Below are 18,141 nucleotides of genomic sequence, written 5' to 3'. Positions count from 1 at the left end.
TTGATCCACAATCACAACTATTTCTCGTGTCTTTTCCCATTTTCCACACTAAAATTAGTAAATACAAAAAATTGGGACCAAAAGTTTCCCAAGTAAGATTCTCAAATAGTTGTCTTTAGCCCTGTACATACATATATATCTCTTCATCATGCCAAATTAAAAAAAACTTAATTATAGAAATTAAAAAAAAAAGATTAATTGGACATCACAGTGAGATCACTGTATCTGGGCCTAGTTCTGTCTGGTGAAAGCCCTTCTTCCATAGATTTCCTCTTGTTGTTGTCATTGTTGTTATTGTTGTTTTGTGACGTCTGCTGTTGCAAAGATTGTGCTGTCTGAAACTGCTGCATCTCTGAATCTGCTTCTCCTGTTGTAATAATCTCTCCATTTTCTTGCTTTTCCTCTCCATTTTCTTGCTTTTCCTCATTTTCTGGCTTTCCATTTTCAATAATATCATTCTTCAATTTGGTTCTCATCATATGAGGCCTCAATTTATTCACATCTGATAATTTCATTGGTTTTAGGAAGAATTCCTCTGCTCCTTCTTCTAAACATCTGTAACCATTAATATTTCTATGATCAGAAATCAGATATTTAGATGTACATATATATATTTATTTTGTTTTTATTTAAAAAAATAAACTACTTTAATAAGTTAATTACCTGGTTATTCTTGAAGGGACATTTTCAGAGGACATGATGACTACTGGTATATCTCTCAACAATGCAGATTCCTGACAAGTTGAAGTAGAGCTGATGATTTAGTATAAGAAAAAGTAAAAATCCTTGAAGATGAATTTAGATCTAATTGGCCTTTGGGGAAAAACAAATATCATCACTTAAATTTCAGAGAACTTTGCAAGTGTTTGGACAAGATTTCTATTCATAGGAATTAAGTTGCAGTAAAAAGGACAGAACTTTTAAACAAACATCAATTGTTTTATGAGGGGCATGTTTTTCCAGAAATGGAAAGTTTGTTATTGATAAATTGCTCCTATCTAGCAACCCAAAAAAAGAAAAAGAAAAAAATACCTTTATTTTCCTGAGCAAATCATAGCCTGTCATCCCAGGCATACAATAGTCTGTAATAACAAGATTCACTTCCACTTCCTGAAAAAGGAAAGAATGGGATTTTCAGATAGTTGAAGTTGGAAACAGATTCAGGGAGTGAGGATAGCAAATTCTACCTGATGATTATTTGGAGAAATAGAGGCTTCACTGAACATGTTTATCTCATTTCCATGCCAACCAAGAAATTCCAAAGCTTTGCTTCCAGAATCAACTGTGGTGACTGCCACAACAAAATGCCCACAATCAAAATCAAATCTTTTAAACATTCACACCAAAAATATCCACAAAAACCAAAGCCCACCAATCAAATTCTTTCAAAAAAACATAAATAAACCAAGAAACCTCAAACACACACATACACACCTTGGAAAGAGGATGTCTTGAGAAGCCTCTCAATCAGTTTTCTATCAATAACGCTGTCATCAACAGCAAGAACATGAAATTGATCATCTGTTGCTGCCATGCCCATTTTCCTTTTTTTTACAAAGTTTTCTTATTTTGGTTTTGGTTGTGTGAGGTGAGGAAGGAGATAAAATGGGAAGGAAAAAGGAGATTTGTAATGAAGCAAAATGAAGAGGGGCAGAAGGCAAGATCTGACCAGATTTCTACCAAAGATTTTGTTGCATATTTCCAGCTTGGAATTGAACTGCAAGGCAAGCAATACAGATTAGAAAGAATAAAGAATTGTGGGAAAACAAAACTTTGAACGTGGCCTTGCACATTTTTTTTTTCTATCTATGTTATATATACACAGCCTACACCTCTCTCACACACTTATTTAGTTATTACTCCATTTTTTTTAAAATTTTTCTAGGGCAGGTGGGGTGTTTCAACTATTCAGTAATAAAGAATAATTAATTTTCTTTTTTTGATATATAATCATAGAAGTCTGTTTGTTGTTTTTTATGCTACTACTATGCAAGGGCTCTCAGTTTTGTTCTAGTACTAAAAAGTTAAAATGTACCTTACTTGGAAATTTACCCAAGAAAAGATAAATAACTAACCACTTTACCACATTATTGTATTTCCTCCATTAATCTTTTAATGTAAGTAAATTGATTAATTAGGTTGATAATTAAGGTCATTCTGGTAGGTCTTTGAGTGTGTGGGGGACCCCCCAAAATCCACCATTGAGATACATATGATGTAAGCACTGGCTCATTTTTGTTGTTATTTTACATTGCATACTTGTATCATGGAGTACTATACACGTTGTCATGACTTGAACATAATAATGTGGAAACAATGTGTTATCAATTCAATTTTAATTCATAACTATTTTGGGATTTAATTTTGCTTGGATAGTTGGATTATCTACTATACAAATTTCGGTTTATGAAAAGATTTACTTCTGAAATACAAGTGATGTTTCCAATAGTAATAAACGAGCTAGAGTGGTAATCTTTTAAGAAAATCAAATTCAAGAGGAATCAGCAAGTGTTAGCATCTTCATATGTTGTAACTTGTACGTGTATATATATAGATAGATTGATAATTATTTGCGTGCTAAGTAAAAAGTTAATATTGTCTTAATTCAAAATAACGTCGAATTTAATTATCCACTATCAATGATGTCTTTAATTTCGTAGAGTTTGAAGGTCTCTCAACAGGTTCCGCATAAAGGTATCAACTAAACCTTTCCTTACGCTATTAATCAAATTAATGACATACGTTAATAACGGGAAAATTTTCAATTAGAACCGTCAACCTTCTACTAGATCTGAATTATTTTAATAAATATATATAGAGGTTTTTCCGCTGCTGTCATGATATCGAAATATACTTTTTGTGATTTTCTTTCTAACAAAATCTATGGCAAAATCGCTTTTAAAATTTATTTTGTTATCTCAAGTCGTAATTTACACACAGAAAAATGTGTTGTGGTGGGCCATTTTGTTTACATCGCAGTCGTGGCACATTAATTTAGGAAATTTAATACTACCAGTATTTATTTTGCTTTCTATGTGAAAGGATAATTGATAAAAAAAATACTCATTTATAAATTTTACTCACTATTTGTAATTTATACTTAATTTTTATTGTTCTGGCTGGAGTTGCTTTATAAGGAAATTAAAATAAAATAAAATAGTTAAATACTAGAAAGACATTGTTGCCTCTATAAGCTATTATTGTCCATCGAATTAGCCAAAAAAATTGAAAAGAACCAACTCAAATTGTATTTTCAATATAGTGATGTTTAGAATGATTAATGTTCCTTGAAAAGGGTGCAATGCAGATACTAAGCATTAAGTTGTACTCCATGATTTTAGCTTTGACTATCTAGAAATCCAATACCAATGTCAATTACCATAATCATGAGTAATTTCATTTCACATTTGCACTATGTCTAGTGCCTCCTTTGTTAATTTATACTACTAATGAATCATTGACTCGAGTTTACTTATTAGTCAAAGGGACCATTGGCAAAAGTGATATTCTTGATTTTTCCCGACTTTTCTTTCTTTATTTTATTTTTATCTAAAAGTTTGAGTTCAAAATAAAATAAAATATGAGAGGCCGAGAAGTCTTGAAACATCATAAAAGATGAATATTTGCACAAATCCATTATTTTTCAAAACTCACAACGCTTTATTCCATCGGTCAAATTTGAAAATTTTTGCGACTAGTTAAAGTTTTGTGCAAGGGAATAATCCTCCCTTGGATCCATATGTGGAAATTGAAAATATATGTCGCAGACACATGCTTTAATGTAGTAGAATGAGTAACAAGAATTTAAGCCAAAACTAGCTAGTGGGAATTAAATTCAATATCACGATTTAAAAAAGAAAAAAGTCGCTTGGGAAATTCTACACAAGATATGTAGTTTTGTATATCAAAATAAACGAGCAACAACCAACTTTATTTTTATCACAAGTCAATTTATGAGGACCACAAAACAGTGACTGATTATAAAAGATAAGATTCGAAATTGCGAGTGGTTTGCGATTTACGGCATAAACGTGGAGTTTATTATACACAATTTTAAATATATATATCGTCTTTTTATGTTTACATCGTCTATAAAATACCAAGATTTCTCATTTATTTAACTTGGGTTGGTAAATGGTAACGGAAGTAATTATAGTTAATTTTCTGTTGAAAGAATAAATGTACCAATTAATTGTATTGAAAATCCGATTATTGCCTTCTTGCATTGCATAAAATTTTTACGACTTATAATTATATAAAGCGTTATTGCGATTGACTCAAATGAGTTAGATATATATATCCTCCAAATTATGAATCATTTCAAATTCTTAGGTAGTCAGATTTTATGTTTGATTCATTGTTTTGCTAAATGAGTTCATGATTCAACTTCGAATCCAATAAAATGGCAAAAAAATCCCTTTAAATTAATTCGATCAGTATTTTGTAATATCTCATAGTTTTTCATCCTAATTAACTTATTGTATGATAAATTTGATATGTGTAATAACTCATAGTCTCAACCCCTATAATTGAATTCTAACTTTCTATATTCTAGACTGAGGGGACTGGGGTCCCTCCTATATCTTAATTTTAATTTTTATGAAATTCAAAAATTAAGTTTTCGATAAAGTTTTCTTAATTTGCCACGAGTAGGAAAGGAACGTATTTAATTCAATAGATGTGATGTGAGTGAAGCTCTTCTAGAGAGAAATCTATATAATTGGAAAAATAATTGAGAAATGGATATATCCCAATCGGGGCAGTGTCCCTCCATGTTTAGGACAAGTAGATTCCCTCACTAGATTTGTGTCCACCCAATTAGGAAACTTACATAAATTTCTCTATCAAATTTCATCATTGTTTTGTCCCTACAATATTTTACCAACGATGATGACATTCGTATGCCCATGCCAAGTGTTTTTGTGTATGTGTTTTGTTACTATTATTAGTGATATTGAAAATTTCAAGTATTATACTAGTAGTATAATGATATGTCCTTTATTTTAGTCTAGAAATTCACTTCCCCAATTCATTCACCCACCGAGAATTGATTTTTATGAAAAAATGATTATCTACTAATTATAACGTAGGAGTAATATATTTTTCAACCATTTCAAGTTTATCCATAATAATATATGTGATGCGTATAATGGTGGATCTAGAGAGTAAAATCGCACTCATCCGTTTCAATGTAGTAATTGATAATTGATATACAAAAAATATGCACATATATAGGGTTAAATATACTACATACATATAGTTTGTATACGCAATTTTTAACTCTTAAAAATGTTGCCGATTTCTGTTTTCACTTTAAAATCCTAATTAAAATTAAATGTGTTCAATTTATAGCTGATATTACAAAATTTCCAGGTGGATTATACATAGATTTGAGTTAGGTGGAATAAGTAGCTAGATAATCATTTTAATGTGAGCTAAAAATTGAACTGTTTTTTAAGATTTAAGATTTTATGTCATATCATCATGTGTGTGTGATACTGGATAAGAATTTGTACTGGATAAGAATTTGGATTGTGAGCAATTGGAACATTAGAAATGTTATCATACTAAACATTGTTATCATTTAATTTGCATCTTTGTATGTGGATTTTATGTAACAGAATAATGATTGGTCAAAAAATTTAAATAAATTAGATCGATCCTCAAATTTGGAAAGCAATAAAAAGGGCGCATTTGAAAATGTATATTCTTGCGTAGGCATTCGAATAATGTTTACTGAATCATATTCCCTTCCAAAAGTCACATTTTTTATGCATATAAAGATATTGTTTATTACATTCTTTGTTTGATGAATAAATGTGTCTCAAATGGGGATAAGAGCATTCCCAATGGAGGTGGCGAATTCTCGGCGATAAATCGCCGGTTATCGCCGAATTATCGCCGGCCATTGTGGCGAAGTCGGCGATAATTCGGCGATAATGTTGCCGTTGCTTCGCCGAGTGGCGTTCTAACGCCGGATTATCGCCGAGCGATCGCCGGCCACTGTGGCGACGCTCGGCGATAATCGGCGATAATTAAAATTTTTTTTTTTTTTTTTTGAACCCAACGGCTATTTTACATTCCACCCCTATAAATATTTCCTCCACTTCCTCCATTCATCACCCACAATCTTCATTCTCTCCATTTTCAATCTCTTCTCCCAATCTTCAATTTTCATCAAAATTATGAGCTTTTGGAAGAAAAGTTCCCGATCGGGTAAGGATAAGGGTAAGGGGAAAGAGTCGAGTTCACAAATTCCCAACACGGATGAAGCAAACGAGCAGTGGATGCAGTCGTTGTTGGCGATGGGTTCTCCTCCCGGCCAACTTCCATACGGGGGTCCGTCTCCTTTGCAGACTCCTCCGGCGCGGAGACTTTCTCCGTACTTCAACTCTGCCGGCAGAATGCCCTTTCCAGCCGACGATGTGTATCGGCCCCAGTTCGACACCCCCGGATCAACCCCAGGCGACCAAGAATCTCAGGCCGCGACACTGAGCGCGGAGGACTTCGAGGTGGAAGAAACGCCCACCGAGCCGCCTTCTAGGAGCGGGAGGGGGAAGGCGCCGGCGTCGTCGGCTGCGACTGATACGGGTTCCGATGAGAGGCCGAAGCGGGTAAGGACTACTTACACTCTGCAAGAGTCCGAGCTGATAGCCGACTGCTGGGCGGACACGTCACAGGACGCGGAGCGCAGCAACTACCAGACTGAGATCATATTCTGGGAGCGGATTGCCGCGAAGTACAGGAGCCACAAGACTGCCTCAATGAAGGACCATGGCAGCGAGGCGATCCGTCGGCATTGGGAGCGCCTCATGAGGGACTGCGGGCACTTCAACGGTATTTATTCTAACTTGATGACTCACATGACGAGTGGCCAGAACGAGCACATGGTCCGAGATGAGGCCATCCGGATGTATAGTAGCCAGTACTTGTCGACGAAGGGCTTCAAGTATTGGAACATCTACGATAAGCTGAAGGATCTCCCCAAATTCCGGACGGGAATGCACGACGCGCTGCACGGGAAATCGGTGCGCTCGCGACTTAGCGTTTCGGAGAGCGAGGGGAGCGCGGCCCACATCGACTTGAGTGGGGATGGTCCGCACGAGCGCCCGGAGGGAGTGAAGAAGGCGAAGGGGAGGCGGAAGGGGAAGGGCGCAACGTCGGAAGTCGCGTCGGAATCCGTCATCGACTTAGAAAAAGCCACTTATTCGAGCAATGTCGCCAATCTGACCCAGATGTACACGCTGTACTTCACCGGCGGCGGGACCCCTGAAGAAAAGGCGGCCCTCTGGAAATGCATCCAACACCTGCAGAGTACGCTGGGGCTCGATCCCGACGCCCCTCCGGCCCCTCCGTCTTAGATTTTTTTTTTTTAAATCTTTGTTTATTTGCGTTTTTTATTTGTAGTTTTTTTTTTCTCGTTGTATTATATTTTCCAATGATTAATACAACGATGAATTGTTCATTATTAGTCTATTTATTAAATACATTTGTAGGGAAAATTAAATAATATAAAAAATAATGATGTAAAAATGAAATGTTGAGTTAGGGAGAAATAAGGGAGAAATAAGGGAGAAACCAATGTAGCACTTGGCTAAAAACTGGGGATAAATTTTGGTGCTGATGTGGCGCTGATGTGGCAGGAGTTAGGGAGAAATAAGGGAGTTTTTAGGGAACTCCATTGGGAGTGCTCTAAAGTAGCATAGTCGTACAAATTTTAGCTAAAAAATTCATAAAGATTTGATTCGGTGAAAGTCAGCACTTATTTTATTTTTCAGTTAATCTATACTAATATAAAAGCCGAGTTTTGGGCACAATTTTGAATATTTATTAATTTTGGGTGTCATTGCAATTAATCAAAATTTAATTTTAGATACAACTTTAAAATCACATACGGCAGTTTCATATATCCTGTAATCCACTATGTGCATTAATTTTTTACGGCAGTTTCATATATCCTGTAATCCACTATGTGCATTAATTTTTCCAATCATCCGTTTATGAATACTCCATGTATTATGCAGTAGTATTAATTTCCGCACTCACACATTTAGAACATTCAAATAAAAAATTAATTTTCATTAGTATAATGTATTAAATACACACATGACTATCAGCCTTTGAAATTATATTAAACTTTATTCCAATTTGTAATGTATAATATGGAATAAAATAGTTTTAAACTTAGGAAATTACAATATTTTTTAATCTTATTGTAAGTGGAGTAAATGAAAACTTTTGAAATATTATCCTAATTAATTTATAAAAAAGAGTACTATAGATTTTTGTAATTGAATAACTGAAAAATCATATAGATTAAACACGTGGGTAGCAAGATTTATCAATTAAATATACTTACATGATTGATGAAAAATGGTGACACACAAAAAATATTGTTATACACCAATTTTAGCGCCCTTGAACGTTACAAATTTCCAAACTTAATTGAATCTATCGTGCACGTCTTTTTTGCAAATATAATTTGCATATTAATGATTAAATCAATGTGATGCTGTTGCGCAATTAAATTTAATATTAGTAAATGCTAATAATGCCCAATTATTTCACTGTTTTGCTTCATATATATATTTAAATATCGAGTCCTCATTTTCAACCTCCATTTTTATGGTAATTTTCTTTCAAGTTTTCTCTCTTTTGTTCTTTTCTTAATTGTTTATGTTTCTAATTAGGTTTATTCACTTTTATGTCTTCTTTTAGAGCTTAGGGATTATGCTACGAATACAATTGATATGACATTGGAATAAAAGAGAGAGCAATGAAAGGAGGAAGTTTTGTGTGGCAGCAGTCTCCGTATTTTTTGAGGGTGTTATCTTTTTTATTATCTAAATTTTGTTTTGTTGTCCTTTTAATGTGCAAGGCTTAATGCAAATAAGCATGCACTCCATGTCGACGATATTGAAAAATGAGCATTAAATGGCAACGTCTTGCAAGGTTAGTAGTACATGCGATAACAACACAAATAGGATTCATGGTCCATGATGTCAAAATGGTGCTCATATCTTATTGTGTTTCCGTTTCTTATCAATACTTTATATGTTTGAAAATCTAATATAACCATCTATTACTTGTGAATCCTGACATAATCTAATTTAGACTATTTCATGTTTGATTTGAACATTGCAGAAGATTAACCGTGAGGCAGAAGATGGAGGTGCTATTAAGCGTGAAGAAGAGGAAGTTGTATATCATTTATTTAACCTCGATGACTCTACTAAATAGAAATAGGTCAATTTGTTAGTTAACTTAATTCAATTAATGGGTTTCAATATAAATTAGCTCAATTTATATAATTCAATTTATATTTGTAATATAAATGTATTTGGCTAATTAATTATTTAATGCTAAGAAATTATTGTAGAAGGTTTTAGGTCTTAGAGTTTTGGGTTTCCATAATTTTCTATATAGATTCAGGTTTTGAGTTTTAGCATATGGATTTGGGTTTCCATTTATAATATTTTGAAAAAAAATAGGGAATTATATGTAATAAAAGGTAATATTACTTTTAAATATTACTCCGTACTATATATTAAAAGCACATAAAATACATAAATAAATAGAATTATATTATTTACTGATTATCTTATTCAATGTATTTCTATGTGACTTGTACTAAAAACAGAGTACATATTATATGGATATCTAACTTTAACATACGAAATAGTATATCAAAATAATGTTGGAGCAATATAGAAAAATTAAGAAAATTAGTTAATGCAAAATAAATATAGAATGACCTATTTATATAGGTGACTAATGAGAAATCAATTAAGAATAAATTATATAATGAAAAATAGAATTATAAATATGTAACATAAGAAAGAGAATAAAATCTCAAATTTTTATTACACGAATGGATTAGGACATTGCCTAACCAGTGATTAGAATTATCATTCTGATAACCTTTGTGCACTGATAAGTATGTGTACATTATTAAGTAGAGTGATAAATGAATTAAACTATAATTTATGAATATATGAATTTATGAAATTTAAATTCTTATTTCTGTAATTAATATACAAAAATTTAATTTAATTTAATTTTAGGTTTATTACTTATACATAATATTTGTGTATTATATTCCATATGAATTTCTTAAATTTATTACTATTATTTTGTAGTATTAGATTAAATTATTGCATACATATTTATTTGTATTAATTTCTTTATAGCATGTAGGTATTGTTTAATTTTTTAAAATTTAGATAAATATACAAATTAATGATCCGTGCATAGCACGGGTGTTACACTAGTATAAGTATAATGTTCGTCCTTAATATTTTTAGTACGTAAAGTATTATTCAGAATAGAAAGAAAAGATAGGCGTGGACTTTGTTATGAGGAATATCCAATTGATGCCTACGACTATGATAAATCAAATATCAAATCAAATATACTATCACATCTATTTGAAGTTACGAGTTGCTCACAAATAAAAAATTAAATACCTCATGATTTATTACTCTGCAAATACATGAAAATCGGGAGGGAGGATGTGGTTAAGAGAATCTGTATATTTTTATGTTATAGTAACATAAAAATCATTGCTTAAATAGGCTTTAATGGTATTTAATTATTCATTCAGTTTAGATCCCAAATAATACTACTCCCTCCGTCCCTAAAGAATATGCACTTTTAGGTTCGGCACAGTTATAATGCAAAATTGTAAAGTAAGAGAGAGATAAAAAGAAAAAGTAATTAAAGTATGCAAAACTTTGGTGCATCTTATATGGTCTATAACTGGCAACGGATTTAGGTTTTCGAAAGTTAGAGGTGGAGAGTGACAACTTTGTTGGAGTATCAATGATTTTGAGACGTTATGATGTCTCTATTAGTTGTTGAGCCATTGTGCAAAAGGTACGTTCTTTGATTCAAGATTTTGATTCGATGGTCATCCATCATGTGCATTGAGAAGAGAATTTTGGTGCCAATTATTTGTCACATTTTGCTTATGGGTTTGGTAGAGGACTCCATGCTCTAGAGATGGCGCCACAAGACATTCGTAGTTAGTTGGCTTCTTCATGATAGATTAATATTTCTTAGAGCATCCGCAGCGGTAAACACTTTCGTGCTCGTCCGTCTGTGCCGCTGAGCACCGCCTCGTCCGTCTGCTGATGGAGCGCGTCCGTCCGTGCCAACGGCATGGCGCTGCTCTTAGCTAAAAGCACGTCCGTGCCGCTGAGCAGCACACGTGGCGTCGCCTTATTCGCCAACGGCATAGCCGTTAGCTTATTTAATTAATTTATTTATTTTTAAAAAAATGCGAAATTAATTAAAAAATATGTTTTTAAATAAAAAAAATATTTTCCCACTTCCCAAAAAAATATATCCGTTTTCTCCCCATTTTTAATTTATTTTTAAATTTTTTTCCCCCAAAATTCACATTTTCATCTATAAATACCCCCACTTCAATACAAAAAAACTCACATTCTCATCTATTCTATCATCATCTACATTCTCTCATCTTTTTTCCAGAATCACATTATGTATTTTTATTTTTTAGTATTTTAATTATGTAATTTTTATTTTTTAATGTATTTTTATAATGTAGACATATTTTTAATAATTGGAGTATTTAAATTGAATAATAGAATGGTGGGACCCTTGAGCTTGTCCTTAGCTAAGAGCACGGATGTGGGTGTTGTGCTCTTAGGTAAGGACAAGGAGTAAAAGTGGGTCCGGGCCCACTTCCGTGCTCTTAGCTAAGAGCACGGAGGGGGATGCTCTTATATTCGCTAAGTTGTTTCGGATGCTACCTGCGGTTTATTACCATAAAAAAGATATTGTTAGTGGAAAACGAGTCTCATCTCATTAGTGAAAAAAAAGTTTTTAACATTGGAAAATGCATATTCTTGTTGTAAGGAAATAGTGCATATTCTTGTGAAAAAAGAGGAAATAGTAAATATGACAAAATGTCTAAAGAATTTAATTAAGTAATTTAAGTCTCGAATCGCGTAAATAGGCTTGAAATTACATTACGAGGTTATTAAAGCAAACCATCTAATCTCTATCTCACTCTCACACACACGCACGCACTAACATACATGTTTTCGTGTATAGAGCACTTAATTAAATAATTTATCGTATTTTTTTAAGTTGTAACAAAACAATAAAATGTTAAGATGAGCTGTTGAACCGATTTCTTAAAGTAATAAACAAATTTTAACAAATGAGATGCATTGAACCTTCCTTCATCCGAGTTTTCTTTAATAGATATGCTTTGTGCATGAAATCTTCTTTTACTATATATTTATATGATTGACTTAATTATTATTGTTTTATTTATTCTAACTATAAACTAAAGCTAATCTAACAATATAATGGAAAAACCTTTGTTTTGTACAACAAACTTTGTATATGATCATTATTAGTAGCTCCCAACCAAACTTGTAAATGTTTAAATAACTTGGGTTCGGTAATATACAACATATATCCTCCAAAAACCTGTATAATATTGAAATTGATTGCTTCCAACAATTCATTTTTGTTTGTATTATATAATTATATATGCACTGTGCACGCATACGAATACTCATATTTTTTGTCTGAATACTTACGTTTCCTAAATATTTCAAATATTGTTTTTGAGTTTTGTCTTTTTAGTCATGAAAATTTATGCGTGACATTCTTCAACAATAATCGATCGAGTTATATGCGTAGTCATAACGGCCCAAATTCATTGCATCAAAACCCGTCACGTTGTCACATGCATTAAACTTTAGATTTAAATAGTTCAACTATTTTGTAAGTGATTCCTATTAACTTCAAATTATACTGTAGTAATACTTAAATAAATATTACTAATAGTAATTTGTAAGTGGTACACCTGGATGACAGGATGAGACCTAGAAGGTACAACTATATGAAGTATTATAATAAGAAAGGTTCGAGTTTCGTTTTAGTTATAACATTAGTACATAGGAGTATTATTTACTAACTTACTATGATTAAATTTTATTATTAATTATATAATATAGCTAACTAAATCGCCAATAAATAAGCTCAATTAATGCACATTGATAGTATAAATATTGGTTATGATATATGAGAAAAAAAATTCTATATCAATAAGTTGAACATCCTAATCACACGAAAAATTACTTTGACCCATGAGCCAAATTACAGAGCAAAGTTGTGACTATTTAAAATACTTTCAATAGTTGAGAGTTGAGACTATAAATTAAATTGGTAGCAAAATTTAAGGTATTTATAATAATTTGGATAATTGAAATTTGAAACCATAAAATAAACTTCATTAAAAATTTGGACAACAAATTCTAGTAAATTAACCCTGACTAATAAAGAAGAAGATGAAAAGAGAAAAAAAAGGTAAATGTGGATGGTCCAAAGAAACTCCAATTCCAAGAAAGGATTCGATCTTAAAAATGAAGGATTCGTTTGTTTGGTTATGAGTTTTCAAAATCATGATTCTTGCCGGGTATTGTGGGTCAGGTCGGCTTTCCTTCAAGAATATGCCCCAAGCCCTACCCTTATGGGGTATGAGGTGTCCATGTCTATACACCCCAATATATATACATCTATCCATTTATCATCATTTACTTTCCAACAATATGCCTACACATAAATTGTTTATTCATTCAACTCAAGAATTTATGATGATCACTAGCGGTCACAAAATGGGTAGTGGGTAACGTGTAATACCCATTTTTACCCGATATCCGCCGGATATTAGGTACCCGCTATCTGGAGATAACGGGAAATGGGGCGGGATCGGGTAGTATGTTTTAGAGTTTTGCGGGTAGCGACTAGCGGGTATACCCGTCCCGAGAATACCCGATATTATTAGTATTAGCTATATACAATCTTTTAATACTTTATAGAATCTAAGTGTTCTAAGATATCTTTTAAAACATTTTTATATTTTTCAACAAATATTTAGTTGAAAACTCACTGGAACTAGCAATAGGGTTTCCCCTCACTTTTATTCATAATCTATTCAAAGCTTATCATCAAAATTAATACAGTAAATTAATTAGAAAATATTATCGGCTATTAGGGTTTTCAAATTTTCTATTTTAGTTAACTAGTAACAAATATTTTATGTCCCATAATTTTATTCTTTTATAAATTTATTTTCGGGTCGGGTACAGGATACCCGACACGGGTAATCCCAATATGTTACAGGGCGGATATTGGGACAACAAATTTGGCTGAAATCGGATACGGGTGCCCGACTTATCGGGCGCGAGTACCTGCGGGTAACCCGTTTCGCCACCCCTAAATTGATCACATTACTCTCAAATTTCACCAAATCCAAATTACTCTCACAAAAATTGGATAAATGTTTTTTTTTAATTTTAAATAGCACAAAATAGATCACTTTTGCTTTTGAAATGATTGTAGACACTTTCATTCAATAAGGAATGGCATATTGATTTTTTCTTTTGGCGTGGTAAAATACATATTTTTGTATTGTTATTTCTCCAAATATTATTAATATAAATGGAAATCTTTCTTAGGGCCACCCACAAAATAATGTTGCCAGCTTGTTTATTCTTCTCACGTTTTCTCTTGGGGGCTTTCCTCCAACTAGGTCATTCTAGAAAATCTATGAAAAATAAGTTTAGAGTATGCCACGTTATTCAAATAATGAATATTTAATTATATGACAAATTTTGATTTATAGCATTTAGACAATAGCAACGCAGCTAATTAAACTTATAAATGTGTTTTGCCATCGTAATAAATATATAGAATATTTAATTTAGGAAGGGAGAATATGGTACCTTTTTATTGTTGGAGACATTATAATACTTCCGATTTAACGTTGCCCTTAAGGAGAGATGTTGGGGCAAAGATGCTGTGCCTTGTACAATTCATGAGGGCAATTTGTTTGTTGTACCAAATCCCTTATCTTTTGCTTTATATCAAGAATATACATACATTTAAAATAATATCATGAAAATGTTATTTTGTTAAGTGATTGGTGATTCAAATGATGATCAATAAAATATTATGAATTTGAGAGACAACATTTACTTTTTATTTTTGTTTCTATATATAGTTAAAGAAAAATCTGTCACTGGGATGGGAAAACCTACAAATGCAGAATTGCTTCTATGGACTTACAAATTTGTATTATTAAGAACTTCAAACATGCAAAACTATGGACATTTGGACCCAAAGATCGTCGGACATGTACTTTCTCACTCATTGAAAAAATACTGCATTGTTTGTCGATCACTTTTTTCACTTTTTAAAAAATATGATCAATGGTGTCTGAGTTGAGTGAGGGTCTTATTTACATGTGTAGTGACTTCTTATCACTATAAATATAAAGTACCAAAACCTGGTTACCAAAACGCCAGAGCAGAATGGCTAACAAACAAATGTGCAAAATTTCAATTAAAGATTAACCACAGACCTAAAACTCATAAGTCATAACCAAACAAAGAGATGTATATGAAACCAAGCTACAGCCGGGCTTTCACTACGACCTTACAAGATCTTGAACTTCCTTTCTGCGGCATTTGTAATCATCGAAATGGCGTACACAGCACTCAAATTGCATTCGGAGACTGCAAGCAGAAACCAAGATAATCTTTGGCTAATTAAGTAATATGGCTGAATAACTTCTAAACTAGATAATCTGGATTTGGATATATTTTAATCAAGAGCATATGTTGCTTCACTGTACCAAGAGTAGTTATTCAAACAAGTAATCTGAACAAGAGAAGTGACTGCACAAACAACGGGTGAATCACTAACATTCCCCTGTGTCTAGTGTTCACTTTCTTGATTTTAAATGAGTAGATCACCAAAAGGCCCGTGATCATGTTGGGTTTTAGGCATATTCCTTCCACTTAGATATCAATCACATGGCTTATCCTTCTCTAATTAAATTCATTAATCAATTTTGTAGAAAGTAAAGCAAAGGCGCTATGACAATGGTAATATCTCCTGCCCAGCCTGCAAAAGTTGTCTTCTGTATCAATCCAACAGAAGTGTCTTATTGTTTGTCTTTTGAAAATATAAGTCCTGTTGTTCATCATTCTAAATGGACCCTAAAAATTTAGAGGTATATGTGCCCCTCGGGTATGAGATGAGTGACAACTTTTATACCTCTTTCTTCCTTACAAATGTAAGGAACAGAAAATGCAAGCAAAGAACTGCAAAAGATGTTAACTTGCACATTGCACGGATTGTATGGCACTTACTTGAAACATAATCTTCAACATAATCTTTATCAATTCTCCCATAGGCCATTGCTCCTAACTGTCAATGCACCATAGAAGGATAGTAATGAATAAACAGCACTGATAAAGAAAGTGAAACGAAACAAGGAATAAATTTTTGAAGAAGCCAGATAACGTACCACAAAAACTATATCCATCTCTTCGTTGATATTAGCAATGCAGCTGTGCATATCCACCAATTTTTCCGAACTATGTGATAAGCCTGTGGTCCAACGAAACCAGCTGCAGTTAATTCAGTACCAAATAGAAAACACTAATAACACAGATGGGCATAGAAAATCCACTCCACCTATTTTACGACAGTTGGAGGGTAAGTACTTGGTCACAGGGTTCTTGATATTTTGTAAAAGCCTTTCACCGCTGCGGCTGCATTAATGTGGTGCTGTAAGAAAGATCACAAGTGTTGTCTATCAAAAACAATACATTGATCAGCAAAATGTGGTGGCTCAAAGTGTTATGAGACCCGCGAAGCTCTTGTATGTTCTTGGCATACGCACATGAGGTTTGATCTCTATAAGATCACCTTGCTGTGTGCTTACATATAGTGCTTTAAGCCTCCCAGTTTTGTTCACACGACTATCTAAAATTGTTTGGATTGCCTAAAATTGACAATATGTTGAGTATGTTAGAGAACACAAGGTGAAGAAATAGTATTATCATCAGCTCCTAGATTGTATTTTCATGTGAGTAATATCCTAAAATTGTATAGCAAAACATAAAACTTTTATTTTAATATTTTTGAGACCTGAAAAGCAATATCAGGGCGATAATCAGCGGGGTTCCGGTTTTTGTTCCTCATGCTCGTCTGATCTCAATAGCTGATAAGTCTGTAAACAAAAATCAATTAGACGATTACAATTTTGAATTGGAAACAAACCTTGCCAACTTTGCCCAACTCCATTTCGAGGACAAAGATGACGCCCTGCTTGTTATTCCCAGTATCCAGCGGAGCAATCGGAATTCCGGGCATATCATCAACCACAGTCTTCAATTTTTTCCATGTTTCGACTAATTCCTCTTCCTCGCTATCGTATTTCTTCCTTTTCTGCCCATTCATCTTCAAGGTTTTCCTAATTCAGCTACAAATACAATTTCTCCACTAGAATAAGACGACAATCTTTCTCTTCACACGTTGGGATTTGGAGAGCTTTTTCGATTGTTTATGTATCTTTAACAGGACTTGATCTTTTTGGAAGGAGATTTACGTCTGTTTTATAAGCCTAATTCATATCCTACAAGGAAAGGAGTAGCCAAGGAATCAATAAATAATTTTAGAAAATTCTAAAGGCATGTTTGTTTTGGTATGATTATGGTAACACTAATCAAAATCTTAAAACAAAAATATTTTGGAGACATAATGTATAAGACATAACGAGGTTAAAGTAGTAATTTTATTTTACATTTAATTTTAAATTAAATTTAAATTTTATATATATACTTTGTTGTCCATGCATTTATATATGGAAGTAGTAATTAATTAAGATCTTGATAAGGTTAATTTGATTATTTGTAAAATATAGAGTTTGTTAACTAAATTTACTGTATCAAGAAAAATTAAATTATATTTCAAACTATAAATAATATTTACTTTAAATTATTATTATTTTTACTTCATTGTTAATGCTTCTATTGACCATGATTAATATTTACTTTTCTTTACTATTAAATATTGAAATTTTACTATACCATGTAGCAACAAATTTGGAGTATGCAATTTTGATTTTAAAATTATTTGAGATGCAGTTTTGATTTTAATACTAATTGAGTACGTAATTTTGATTTTAAAATTTTTAAAATTTAATATTAATCCTGTACATTTCATTTTTACTATTATTTCTGAAATTACAACTCAACAAAAAAAAATCACATGTTCTTAACTAATACTCCTATATTTAACATTTTAAAG

General features: G+C 32.6%; 2 protein-coding genes across 3 annotated transcripts; both read right to left on the bottom strand.

Annotated features, from left to right (window-relative positions):
* On the bottom strand, nucleotides 1–1,831 carry LOC125186895 (two-component response regulator ARR9-like). The gene is made up of 5 exons (XM_048083381.2): nucleotides 1,435–1,831; nucleotides 1,188–1,291; nucleotides 1,033–1,110; nucleotides 664–734; nucleotides 1–555 (listed from the first exon to the last, which is right to left on the bottom strand). Exons 1-5 carry the CDS (start codon nucleotides 1,538–1,540, stop codon nucleotides 195–197), a joined length of 720 nt encoding a protein of 239 aa, XP_047939338.1. The 5' UTR covers nucleotides 1,541–1,831; the 3' UTR covers nucleotides 1–194.
* A 13,523-nt stretch (nucleotides 1,832–15,354) lies between these two features.
* On the bottom strand, nucleotides 15,355–17,486 carry LOC125187394 (uncharacterized). 2 transcript variants are annotated; one of them, XM_048083980.2, is made up of 5 exons: nucleotides 17,113–17,486; nucleotides 16,525–16,601; nucleotides 16,355–16,437; nucleotides 16,197–16,254; nucleotides 15,355–15,580 (listed from the first exon to the last, which is right to left on the bottom strand). In XM_048083980.2, exons 1-5 carry the CDS (start codon nucleotides 17,208–17,210, stop codon nucleotides 15,540–15,542), a joined length of 357 nt encoding a protein of 118 aa, XP_047939937.1. In that variant the 5' UTR covers nucleotides 17,211–17,486; the 3' UTR covers nucleotides 15,355–15,539. The 2 variants fall into 2 exon arrangements, with proteins under 2 accessions (XP_047939937.1, XP_047939936.1); XM_048083979.2 differs by having other exon boundaries at nucleotides 15,355–15,557; nucleotides 17,113–17,482.
* Nucleotides 17,487–18,141: the final 655 nt, after the last annotated feature.

The sequence above is a fragment of the Salvia hispanica genome, chromosome 5, assembly GCF_029641045.1.
Source record: "Salvia hispanica isolate PSC_SH4W2 chromosome 5, Shi_PSC_v1, whole genome shotgun sequence".
Classification (NCBI taxonomy): domain Eukaryota; kingdom Viridiplantae; phylum Streptophyta; class Magnoliopsida; order Lamiales; family Lamiaceae; genus Salvia; species Salvia hispanica.
Note: the sequence above shows the minus strand (reverse complement) of the source record. Positions and strands in the feature narration are given on the sequence as shown.